At 59.7% G+C, this 11,760-nt stretch overlaps 2 protein-coding genes across 2 annotated transcripts in view; one reads left to right on the forward strand and one right to left on the reverse strand.

Moving 5' to 3' along the window:
- The window catches only part of LOC122113577 (NADPH--cytochrome P450 reductase), a 45,778-nt gene extending 41,837 nt beyond the window's left edge, over positions 1 to 3,941 (forward strand). The window contains exons 8-16 of the mRNA XM_042686606.1: positions 176 to 274; positions 1,244 to 1,360; positions 1,433 to 1,551; positions 2,093 to 2,274; positions 2,555 to 2,704; positions 2,806 to 3,076; positions 3,151 to 3,296; positions 3,369 to 3,454; positions 3,538 to 3,941. Of these exons, the coding sequence (XP_042542540.1) occupies positions 176 to 274; positions 1,244 to 1,360; positions 1,433 to 1,551; positions 2,093 to 2,274; positions 2,555 to 2,704; positions 2,806 to 3,076; positions 3,151 to 3,296; positions 3,369 to 3,454; positions 3,538 to 3,682 (1,315 nt within the window). The 3' untranslated portion in view covers positions 3,683 to 3,941. The remainder of the gene's footprint in view (positions 1 to 175; positions 275 to 1,243; positions 1,361 to 1,432; positions 1,552 to 2,092; positions 2,275 to 2,554; positions 2,705 to 2,805; positions 3,077 to 3,150; positions 3,297 to 3,368; positions 3,455 to 3,537) is intronic.
- Positions 3,942 to 4,067: 126 nt separating this feature from the next.
- Tmem120a (transmembrane protein 120A) lies at positions 4,068 to 10,376 on the reverse strand. The gene is made up of 12 exons (XM_042686607.1): positions 10,204 to 10,376; positions 8,793 to 8,911; positions 8,536 to 8,652; positions 5,618 to 5,677; positions 5,406 to 5,501; positions 5,185 to 5,274; positions 5,048 to 5,113; positions 4,898 to 4,959; positions 4,717 to 4,809; positions 4,569 to 4,633; positions 4,389 to 4,457; positions 4,068 to 4,323 (listed from the first exon to the last, which is right to left on the reverse strand). Exons 1-12 carry the CDS (start codon positions 10,282 to 10,284, stop codon positions 4,210 to 4,212), a joined length of 1,032 nt encoding a protein of 343 aa, XP_042542541.1. The 5' UTR covers positions 10,285 to 10,376; the 3' UTR covers positions 4,068 to 4,209.
- Positions 10,377 to 11,760: the final 1,384 nt, after the last annotated feature.

An 11,760-nucleotide genomic window follows, 5' to 3' on the forward strand; every position in this document is an offset into this window, starting at 1 on the left:
TGGGGATAAGAGGCAGAAGCTACATCATAGCCAGGCGGGTCAGCCGGAAGCTGCCTGCCCCACGTGCCTGCCACAGGGTTCCCCTGCCACAGGGTGTGCCTCAGTCCCTACGCCAGGCCAGTCCCTTCTCTTTGGACTGAGCCCCCAACCCCAACCTCTCTCTCCCCCTCCCCAGTATTCGCCAGTATGAGCTTGTGGTCCACACGGACATGGACACCGCCAAGGTCTACACAGGCGAGATGGGCCGCCTGAAAAGCTATGAGAACCAGAAACCGTGAGTAGCAACAGCACCTGTGATGTGTGCGTCATCTCAGGTGGCCTGTCCCCCAAGTGGGCAGGGGTGGCAGGACCCACACTTCTCATGTCCACTGCATGAGCACAGCTCAGAGCTTCCAGAGACAGGCAACCATGCCTGCTGGCCCTTCAGGAGCCCCACCATGGCCAGCCTGGGACAGCAGCCCCTGGCAGTATGTCCTTTATCTGACATCTTATTCTGGGCATACTTTGATGCCCCCCAGGTCTGGGGCAAAGCCAGCAAACTTGGATCTAGGTCTAGGTTGAACTTTGGCACAAAGATTCCTTGCTTAGATTCTACCTCAAAACCATGACGTAGGGGCTGGGAAGGTGGCTCAGTGGTAGAGCGCTTGCCTTGCATGCATGAGGCCCTGGGTTCCATTCCTCAGCACCACATAAGAAAAAAAAAAGCCGGAAGTGGCACTGTGGCTCAAGTGGTAGAGCGCTAGCCTTGAGCTGAAGAGCTGAGGGACAGTGCCCAGGCCCAGAGTTCAGGCCGTACGACCGGACCCAAAAAACAACAACAACAACAACAACAAAAAAAAAACATGACGTACCTCCCATGAGCCCCGAAGTCCTGCCCAGAACCCTAGGTGCTGCCCACACTCTGGCTTGAGCCACTGCAGGCATCCTGGGACCTGAGTCGAGCCCACAAGCCTTCCTGGTCCAGAGCCAGTGTCTCAGCTATGTGGACTGTCAAGGACCCAGGCAGCTCAGGGCCACCCTCAGCATCCCTAGTTGAGAATGGGGACTTAGGTCACCTAGTTCTGTCACATTGCTGTACTGGTTGACCCGGGAAAGCCCTTGCCGTATTGGTGAGACCCAGAGAGCCCGGCCAGCTCTGGTCCCTGTGCTTTGTGTAACTGCAGTGTCTCCTGTAGACAGGGAGAGAGTCAGACCAGAGCACTGGGGTCACAGACCTTCCTCCCCTTCCCTCCTAACCCCCCAGGCCCTTTGATGCCAAGAATCCATTCCTGGCTGCAGTCACCACCAACCGGAAGCTGAACCAGGGAACCGAACGGCACCTTATGCACCTGGAACTGGACATCTCAGACTCTAAGATCAGGTACCTGCTGCCCCTGCCCGCCTCCCTGCTCCACACCACTGTCTTCCACCCCTGAGCCTGTGCCTCCCTCAGGTACGAATCCGGGGATCATGTGGCTGTTTACCCGGCCAACGACTCTGCCCTCGTCAACCAGATCGGAGAGATCTTGGGCGCTGACCTGGACGTGGTCATGTCCCTCAACAACCTTGACGGTGAGCCTAGGTCTTGGCCACTAGTTGGGCCTGCCGCCCAGGTGCCGGGGTACTTCCTCCAGGACTTCTTGGGTCTGGCTTTGTCCCTTACACCCCATCCCCCTCGTACCTGTCATGGTGAAGGGAGAGGATGCCTGAGGCCTAGAGGCAGAACTAGTCCTGTGCCTGTCAGGTGGGAAGCCAGCCACCCTGTATGGCTGGGGAAGAGGCTCAGCTCCCTCCCTGCTTCAGGGCCTCCTGTGCGGGAGGCAAATCAGCAACGCTTGCCGCCCACCAAGTACCCTCCAGGGTGCTTGGGTGCCAAGAAGCCCGACCTCATGTTCTAGTCCAGGGCAGGGCTAACCCTGCTCCCCACTCTCACAGTCAGCCTAAGCAGAGCAGGAAAGAGGTGGTGCCATCCGACCTTTGCACTGCTTGCCCGGGTCCCTCTGCGGCACCTTCCTGTCTGGCACCAAGCTATGCAGGTCTGGGTGGCCCCGCCTCCACGGTACCCCACCTGCTCCCTGGGGCTGACCACCCCAAATCCTACACCTCCCTGCAGAGGAGTCCAACAAGAAGCACCCGTTCCCCTGCCCCACCACCTACCGCACGGCCCTCACCTACTACCTGGACATCACCAACCCCCCACGCACCAACGTGCTCTATGAGCTGGCACAGTATGCCTCGGAGCCCTCCGAGCAGGAGCACCTGCGCAAGATGGCCTCCTCCTCTGGCGATGGCAAGGTGAGCATCCTGTCCACGCCCTGCCCACACCTGTGCCCCACCCACTTCACACCCATACCATGTAGATGTGTCCTACCCATGCTGCAGACATGCCCACACTGTGCCCAGCCTACCTCACGCCCTGCCCATACCTACTGTAGGCACACCCACCACCCCCAGGCCTCTGCACACCACTCCAATGTAACACCTTGCCCAGCCCACCCCTCACATAGAGACGCCCACAGCACCCCACCCCATCTCACCCCGCCTACCCCTCTTCTGGACATCTATGTCCCTGCAGGAGCTGTACCTGAGCTGGGTGGTGGAGGCCCGCAGGCACATCCTGGCCATCCTGCAGGACTACCCGTCCCTGCGGCCGCCCATTGACCACCTGTGTGAGCTGCTGCCGCGCCTCCAGGCCCGGTACTACTCCATTGCCTCCTCCTCCAAGGTGAGCGCTGCCTGATGGTCTGGGGGAGGAGGTGGGCTGGGATAGGCCAGGACGGGGCTGGACAGCAGGACTGGAGCCCACTCTCACCGCCCTTTCTCTAGGTTCACCCCAACTCTGTTCACATCTGTGCCGTGGCTGTGGAATATGAGGCCAAGTCAGGCCGTGTTAACAAAGGGGTGGCCACCAGCTGGCTGCGGTCCAAGGAGCCTGCCGGGGAGAACGGCCGCCGGGCCCTGGTGCCCATGTTTGTGCGCAAGTCCCAGTTCCGCCTGCCCTTCAAGTCCACCACGCCAGTCATCATGGTGGGCCCAGGCACCGGTGTAGCCCCCTTCATAGGCTTCATCCAGGAGCGCGCATGGCTGCGGGAGCAGGGTGAGTGTGCAGGCCTGGGCACTGGGTGGGAGCAGATGGCCCCTTGGCCCCTCTGACCCACTGCTGCTGCCCAGGCAAGGAGGTGGGGGAGACACTGCTCTACTACGGCTGCCGCCGCTCAGATGAGGACTACCTGTACCGTGAGGAGCTGGCCCGCTTCCATGAGGCCGGCGCGCTCTCACAGCTCAATGTGGCCTTCTCCCGAGAGCAGGCGCACAAGGTGAGTGGGCCGCGCTGAGGGCTGGGTAAGGCGGGCCGTGAAGCTGCTACCCCTGACACCCCTTCCCCTCAGGTCTACGTCCAGCACCTGCTCAAGAGGGACCGGGAGCATCTGTGGAAGCTGATCCACGAGGGGGGTGCCCACATCTACGTCTGTGGGTGAGTGGGGGGCCGGCAGGCCACGTCTCCTAGGGCAACCCCTGCCCAGGGAAATGGGGGACCCATTCCCTTTCTGTCCCCAGGGATGCTCGGAACATGGCCAGGGATGTGCAGAACACCTTCTACGACATTGTGGCTGAGTTCGGGGCCATGGAGCACAGCCAGGCCGTGGACTACGTCAAGAAGCTCATGACCAAGGGCCGCTACTCCCTGGACGTGTGGAGCTAGGAGCCGACGTGTCCGCCCCACCCGCCATCCTCACTCCCTCTGCTGGCCTTGCCACAGGCAGGCCCAGCCACAGACTCCTCGGGTGAGCCTCAGGCGACCCGGCCGAGGGCCCTGCACTCGGGACACCCAGGCCCTCAGCAGTGTGCAGATGAGGCTGTCCTTGGCTGGGCAGGGGCCTGGCCCTGCCACATGATTTTTGAATGAGTGTAAATAATTTTAAATAACCTCTGGCCCTTAGAATAAAGTTCTGTTTTCTGTATGTGCCTGGTGCTATTTGTGCGTCTCCAGGGCTCCCCTTACTGGGAGCCCAGGGAACCAGGAGCCCCAAGAATGTGTGCTGTGGGGGAGGCTGAGCCCTGCCCTTCCACAAGGATTACAGCAGCCATCAGGTGTGTCTGTGCCTCTTTATTGGAGCTGGTGCCTGGCTTCTGCAAGCCGGGATCAGGCTCAGGTCCTCCACAGAGCCCAGGGGCACAAGAACCCACCCACGTAGGCAGAGCCCCTCTCAGCTAACAAACACATCCGGCTCATTCCTTTTTGCTTCCGTGCGTCTGGCTGTGGAACTTCTGGTGCACAACCCGCAGGGTGGTGAAGAAGTTGCCCAGGAAGAGGAGGAGGAAGGTGAGGCCGCACATGAGCACCTGTTGGAAGCGGGCATTAGGACGTGGTCAGGGTGCCCGTGTCCTCCCGGCCCTGCCCGGCTCACCTGCCACTCCTTGCACTGCGGGTCCCGAGCGAGGCTGAACAACGTCAGGGCGTTGAAGAGCTGCCAGAACTGTGCAGAAAGGGCTTTGCTCAGTGACCCTGTGCCCACTCACGCCCGAGTCAGGGCATAGCACGGACAAACAGGCACAGCATGGACAGGGGAACTCCAGGCCAGACTTACATGTCCAAAGAAAAGGAAGGGGAGCAGGAAGGTGAGGCCCCGCCACATCCAGGACTGGAAGCCCTCTGTGGGGACAAGGCCAGGCAGTGACCACACCGTTCCCCAGCACATAGGCCCGGCGCACAGAAAACGGGCCTGGCGCACTCACCCACAGTGAGATCCATGGTGTGGCGCTCTCCCAGAGCACGCAGGCGGTACAGGCAGCCGCTCTGGTAGTAATACTGCAGGAACTGCACAAAATCTGGGGGCAGGGCAGGGGTAGCCTCAGCGCTGCACTGTGTGCCTTTACTCCTGCACCCCTGCCCAGCCCAGCACCTCTGCACGCTCACTCTGGTATATGGAGAAGGACAGGAACTGGTTCCGGAACTTCTGGTACATGAGCCCTTCGGGCCTGAGAGGAAGGGAGGAGGTTTGGGGATACTGTCCTGCCCTGCCAGGCTCCCTCCACACAGGCGCCCCACACCCCCCAGCACACTCACCACGTGAGCATGACGCCTGACAGGAACGTAGACACATAATGATGAAACACCCACCAGCCTTTGATCCTGGAGGAGGGAGCCACTGTCACCCCAGTCCCCAGCAGGCCGGGGCTCAGCCCAGCGCCCGCCCTGCGTACCGGGAGCCATTGGTGATGAGGACGCTCTCACGGATGGTGAGCGTGCAGTAGTACCACACCAGCAGGAAGTTGAAGGCTGCGTCTGTCACCCTGGAGGGAGGCGTGGGTGGGTGCCAAGCTCAGGAGGGAGACAAGATGTGTGCTGGGCCCAGGAGGGGCGGGTCCCTAGACGGGGCTGGGCAGGGCCTGGGAAGGGTGGGTTCAGCAGGGCTCACACCCACCTGGAGTTGAGCAGGAAGCGGCAGGTGAAGGAGGAGAGGATGAGGATGATGGTGAGGTAGAGCTTGAACTTCTCATACTCGTCTTTGTAGGCAAACCTGGGGTACAGCAGTGGGCTGGGCTGCCTGGAGGACCCTCCCTTCCCGGCACCCCTGCAGTGCACCGAGGGCGAAGGGCAAGGGGCGAGGGGCACAGGGCACAGCCCAGGACATACTTGGCCTGCTTGCTCAGGAGTGTCACGTTGACGTTGCCCAGAACCAGGCTGAGGTACAACCTAGGGGGTGGAGACAAGCTGAGGCACTGGTGCTGACCCCACCCCAGGGCCAACCTGACCCCGGCACCCCACTGCTGACCTCAGCTCCTGCTGCCTTCCTGTGGCCTCACTGTGCACGCCGGCCTCTCCCTAGCTCCCTGGCACTCTGGCCTCCCACTCGTCAGCCCCCACATCTGTGTGCAGGGCTCCGGATTCTAAATGCACATCACCTCCTGCCAGGCGCCCCACACCCACGGCTGCATTGGTCCCAAGTTCCTGGCCTCTGCCTGAGAAACACCAGGGAGCCATGGCAGAGCTGGGGCCCAGCTCCCACCTGCTCCACTCCGTCCATGTGGAGCCTCTTGCTCAGCCAGGCAAAGAGGTAACCAGGCCACAGCACACAGGACCACACAAGCCCAGTATAGGCCCAAGCTGCAGCCCCAACTTGGTCCCAGTAAGGCAGCTCAAATCCGCCACCAAACCTTCCAGCCTGCACCTTCCTGCCTCTCCACCTCCACCCCCACTGCCCACAGACAGAAGTGACAGCCACGTGCAGTGACACATGCACCTTAATGAAAGCTGACCCCCCCGCCCCCGCTACCACTTCTAGTGACCTGTCCCCTTCCATACACAGTGGATTCTCCAGAGCTTCAGGGATGGCCCAGAGGCTCCAGCAGTAGAGCACCTGCCTAGCAAGCATGAGCCCTGAGCTCAAAACCCAGAACGGAGAGAATGGCCATCCAAACTGGGCTACTTCTCTACTTTTGCCTCATATAGTGTCCCCTTGCTCCCTTCCCCAAATGGTCGCCCTATCCCTGACCTCCAGAAGTTACCCCATCCCTCACAGTGCCCTCCGCCCTCATCTGACTGCCATTTGCAATTCTCCTCTGCTCAGGGACAGCCTTGGCCATTCTCCGAGCACATGGCATCTGCCCCCCTTGCCTGTTGTACCCAGCCAAGCTCTACCACCTGGTGCCACCTCTGGTCTCATCACCCCTCTCCCTGAGCTCTACTAGTACTGGGGGCATCTTATTGGAGCAGGGGGAAGAAGTTTCAGGGCCTCAACATTGCTAGGCAAGCACTCTACCATCTGAGCCACACCTCCAGTCCTTTTTGCTTACTTCTCAGATAGCATCTTGTGCTTTCTGCCTCTAGGTGGCCTCAGACCATGATTCTTCTACCTACATTTCCCAAGTAGCAGGGATTACCGATATAAACCATCATGCCCTGTGTTCTCTGAGATAGGGTGTTATTAGCTTTTCTGCCTGGGCTAATCACAATTTATCCATGTGTACCTCCTAAGCAGCTGAGATTATAGACATGTGCCAACACACTGGCCCCTGGTCACTACATTTTGTCCCATCTTCCAAGTCCCTACTGCTCTTCCTTCCACTTCAGTCTGGCTCATTCTTCAGCCCTGAAGATGTGGAGCTTTCTCTGGCCTCTTGTGCAGGCTTGGATGGTCCTCACTGTGTCCTCCCTCCTCCCAAAGCCTCTGTCACTGTGAGCTGTCAGGACTGGACCGTGCTGCTCAGAGGACACGGAACTCAATGACTCAGCCCTGCGCTTCAGACTGTTTCCCTGTCTATGACAGGAGTTGGGCTATGGACTCAGCTGTTTTTTGGTATGTTTGTTTGCCTATTTCTGTACTAGGGGCTTGAATGCAGCTTTTGTGGTCAAATCCAGTGCTCTACCACTTGAGCCACAGCTCCACTTCCCGCCTTTTGTTTTGGTTGGTCGTGGGGCTTGAACTCTGGGCCTGAGTACTGTCCCTCAGTGATCAGCTCAGGGCTAGCGCTCTACCACTTGAGCCACAGTGTCACTTCCCATTCTCTGGTGGTTTATTAGAGGTAAGAGTCTCATGGACTTCCCTGCCTGGGCTAGCTTTGAACCATGGTCCTCAGATCTCAGCCTCCTGAGGAACTAGGATGACAGGTATGAACCACTGGTGTTCAGCTTAGGACCTCAAACTTATTTTTTTGGGGGGGGTCCAGTCGTGGGGCCTGAATTCTGGGCCTGGCCGCTGTCCCTCAGCTCTTCAGCTCAAGGCTAGCGCTCTACCACTTGAGCCACAGCGCCACTTCCGGCTTTTTTTTTTTTGCTTATGTGGTGCTGAGGAATCGAACCCAGGGCCTCAGGCATGGAAGGCAAGCGCTCTACCACTGAGCCACCTTCCCAGCCCCCTCAAACTTTTTTTTTTTTTTTTTGCCAATCGTGGGGCTAAGCTCCTTTTGCTCAGAGCTACCACTCGATCTACAGTGCTATTTCTGGCTTTTTCTGTGATTATTTGGGGATAAGGGTCTCACAGACTTTCCTGCCTGGGCTGTTTTCAAACTGTGATCCTCAGATCTCAGTCTCTTGAGTAGCTAAGATTACAGGCAGGCGCCACTGGCACCCAGTTAAGAACTTCAAACATTTTAGACAAGCACTTCATCACTTGAGTCACACCCCAGCCCTTTTGCTTTAGTTAATTTTCAAATAGGTCTCACTTTTTCTGGGGGCCAACCTGGACCATGATCTTACTATTTATGCTTCCCACTTAGCTGGGATGACAGGTGAGAACCACCACACCTATCTTTTTATTAGCTGAGATAGGCGAATCTCATGAACCTTTTGCCCAGGCTGGCTCCAACAGCAATCCTCCCCACTCAGACTACTGGGTAGCCAAGATTGTAAGTGTGAGCTAACAGGCATAGTAACCCAACCCCCACCTTTTTTTTTTTGTTAGATGTTGCTCAGATAAGAGTCTTGACACATTTTTTTTCTCAGGGCTGGCCTCAGATCATGACCCTTCTACCTATGCCTCCCTCTCTAGTAACTGGGATCACTGGTGTGGCGCCACACCAGTGTGTGGTGTGGCGCCACACCAGTCTACTTACCCATTCTTCTTGGGCAAATAGGCTTCCATGTCAAAGAAGAGGCCCTGGCGCTCCTTTATTTGATTCTCAAGCTCCTGCACGGCCTCTGAGGCCTCTGACGGGAGGGCCGGTCTGCATCTGTAGGTGGGGCTGAAGTCAGTGCAGTCCTGCCCACCCCTTCAGTTCCACTTGAGGGCAGGAGCCAGGCTGGAAGAGTCCAGCCCAGTGGTGCCAGCTCCATCCCACCAGGCTCCTCCCCCCAGCCCGAGGTGTCTCACTTCTTCAGAACCAGGGCCAGCTCCTGGAGCCGCTTCTTCTGGCGTGTGATGGAGCTGGTGCAGTTGTTCTGCAGCTTGGTCAGCTCCTCCAGCTTCAGGCGGTACTGCCGGTGGGCCTCCTGGGGTGGAGGGAGGATGTGCCAGGGGCAGGCAGCCTGGCAGATGGCAGCTCCCCAGGGGGGAGAACTTGCTGAGCCTGCCAGAGACCTCCCTGAAGCTGCTCTGGCTCCAGGCAGACAAGGAGTGGGGCATCCTCCTGGGAGCTCAGGGCCCCTCATACTGCCCCATCTGAGTCTGCTGCTAGGCCCACAGGTCCACTTCTGGACAGAGTGGTTGCCTGAAACCATCCCTTGCTCTCCAATGGGGTGAGAACAGGGGGTAGTGGCTCAGGTCATCCAAGATCCCTTCTACTCCAGCATTCCTCAGGCTTCCTCCCAGGTTAAAGGTCATTGCCCCAAGTCCCCTCCCCTCCTCCACCATAGCACCTTTGGCCTGAATGCACCCTGGGCACTTTGCCCTGGTGGGCCAATCTCCACCAGGCACAGCATAGAGATGGGGCAAGGGGCAATACAGGCAGCGCAGCAGGGGCCTCATTCAGCTCAACAGCTCCATGTCTGGGCAGCCAGCTGCTCAGGCCTCCAGGGAGCAGTAATGGTAGCAGGCTGGGCAGGACAAGGGGGCAGCCATGGAAAGTCCAAGGGGCTGGAACCAGCCCAGGAGAGGCAAAGGTCTGACCCAGTCTCCAGCTGGCTTTGGCTCCGCTCTCTGGGTCTCGTTCCTCATGCCCAGGAGACTACCACACCCCCTGGCACTCTGCATGTGGCACCTCTGCCATCACAGCCACCACCCTCTCCTGGGATGGTGACAGGAGTGTGTCCCCTGCGGGCTGGGGACAGAAGGGTCACCCGCAACTCCTCTCCAGACAGTTCCCCGGGTCTCTACGGGCCGGCCCTGTCCACTCCCCAGGAGCCACACAGCCAGCCTGGTCCCCCGTTTTTCTCCCCCGGGGGTGCCGGCCCCTCTCCAGGCCCCGCTTCCCCTAATCCGGCCCGAGATGGCCCGAGGGAGGCCGACAGCGCCAGAAGGGACCCAAAACGCTGTGCCCGGCCGGCTCTGGCCCGGGCGGCGGCTCTCCAGGAGTGTCGGGGTCCGGGGTGAATGGAGGTGCAGAGTGCAGGGTGGGCCATCGCGGGGGTCCCGCCGGGACGGGCAGGAGAACCGGGTCGTGCCCCCAGTGACACCGGACCCCGAGCTCTGACCTCAAGCCCGGCCCCTTGCCCCGGGGCTGGGCCGTGCCCCCGGTGACACCGTACCTCGAGCCCGGCCACCTGCCCCAGGGACTGCCCGACCCTTGACCCCGAGCCGGAGACACTCGGCTCGGGACCGCTGAGCGGCGGCAGCGGGAACTCACCTGGATGCTCTGGAAGTCCCGCTGCAGATCCTCCCAGTCCTGCAGGCAGCTGCCCAGCGGACCCGGGGGCGGAGGCTGCATGGCTGCCACTCCACGGGCCGCAAGGCTCCCGAGTCCAGGACGGCGCCGAAACCCGGCCCGCCGAGGCGCCTCCGCCACCGCCCCCGTCGCTTCCGGGCTCGCGCCGCCGCCAACGGGAAAAGGCCCGGCGCAGGGCGCGCGCAGGCCCCGCCCCCAGAGACAGCCAACCAGAGCGCGAGGCGGGGCCAGCGCGCGGACCCAGACGAGAGCGGCCGCGGCCCGAGGCTCCCGGGGCTCTCCGGGGCTCTCCGCGGCGGGCGCTGGGCCCCCAGGCCAAGGCGGCCTCCAGGCCACGCCTGCCTCTGCGCTCCCTCCCAGGGACGTGGGGAAGCGGTCCTGGGCTTCCCCTCTCTGCAGATTTCCTTTTTTAAACAGTTTTGCTGTGCTGCCGGGCGGCTCGGAGCTCAGCAGCCTCCTGCCTCAGCCTCCTGCGCCACCGCGTTTATTTTTTTTTTGTCGGTCGTGGGCCTTGAACTCTGGGCCTGGGCGCTGTCCCTCAGCTCTTCAGCTCAAGGCGAGCGCTCTGCCACTTGGGCCATAGTGCCACTTCCGGCTTTTTTCTGTTTATGTGGTGCTGAGGAATCGAACCCATGGCTTCTTGACTGTGAAACAAGCACTCTACCACTGAGCCAAATTTCCCGCGTTTCTTTTTACAGCGTCCTCCATAGCCCTGTCCCGGGGCGCACCTCCACTCGCCGCCCTTCCTAAAACAGGGCAGATTCCCCACCCTGTCCCTGTCCCTGCTCTGCACGGCTCAGGGGCTCAGGGGCTCTGCCCAGCCCAGCATTCCATCCCCCCATCTACTTCCCCACAGAGCCTGGACTCTTGGCCGCAGCTACCCTAGTGTGCATTCAACCCAGACTGCACATATTGGGGGGAGGGGTCCTACCCCATGTCCTGTGCCAGCCTCACCGGGAGGTGGAGGGACCTCAAAACTAAACTCCCTGCCAATCTCCTATCTGTGCCCCACCCCACACGCCTTCTGGTTGTTCTGTGGAGATGCTGGTGTTCAGGAATTAGGTTTAGGAAAACAACTCCCTTTAAGATCTGAGGAGCCAGGCAGGCAATGGGGATAATGCCTGTAATCCCAGCTACTCATGAGGTCTGAGGATTTCATTTGAAACCATTCTGTGCAGGAAAGTCTGGGAGACTTTTATCTCCCATTAACCACCAAAAGGTCAGAAGCAGAGCTGAGTGAAAAAGCTCAGGGACAGCGCCCAGGCTCTAAATTCAAAACCCCAGTACTGGCACAAAAACAAAACACAAAAAACAACAACCACCAACCCTGAGGAATTTCTAGAAACCTTGTGGGGGTAGTGGAGAGGGAATTCCTCTTGGTAAAACACCCCCAGACAATGAGTTGTGGGCAGGGAAAGGAAATTTGGCCTGTAGATCAAGGGCAAGTTCAGAGCACACAGCTTGGGAGGACAGGGCAAATACCTACATTCCTGGGCCAAGCACCCCAGCACTGCCCCT

This window comes from Dipodomys spectabilis, unplaced genomic scaffold (genome assembly GCF_019054845.1).
Source record: "Dipodomys spectabilis isolate Male_0828 unplaced genomic scaffold, ASM1905484v1 ptg000098l, whole genome shotgun sequence".
NCBI lineage: Eukaryota > Metazoa > Chordata > Mammalia > Rodentia > Heteromyidae > Dipodomys > Dipodomys spectabilis.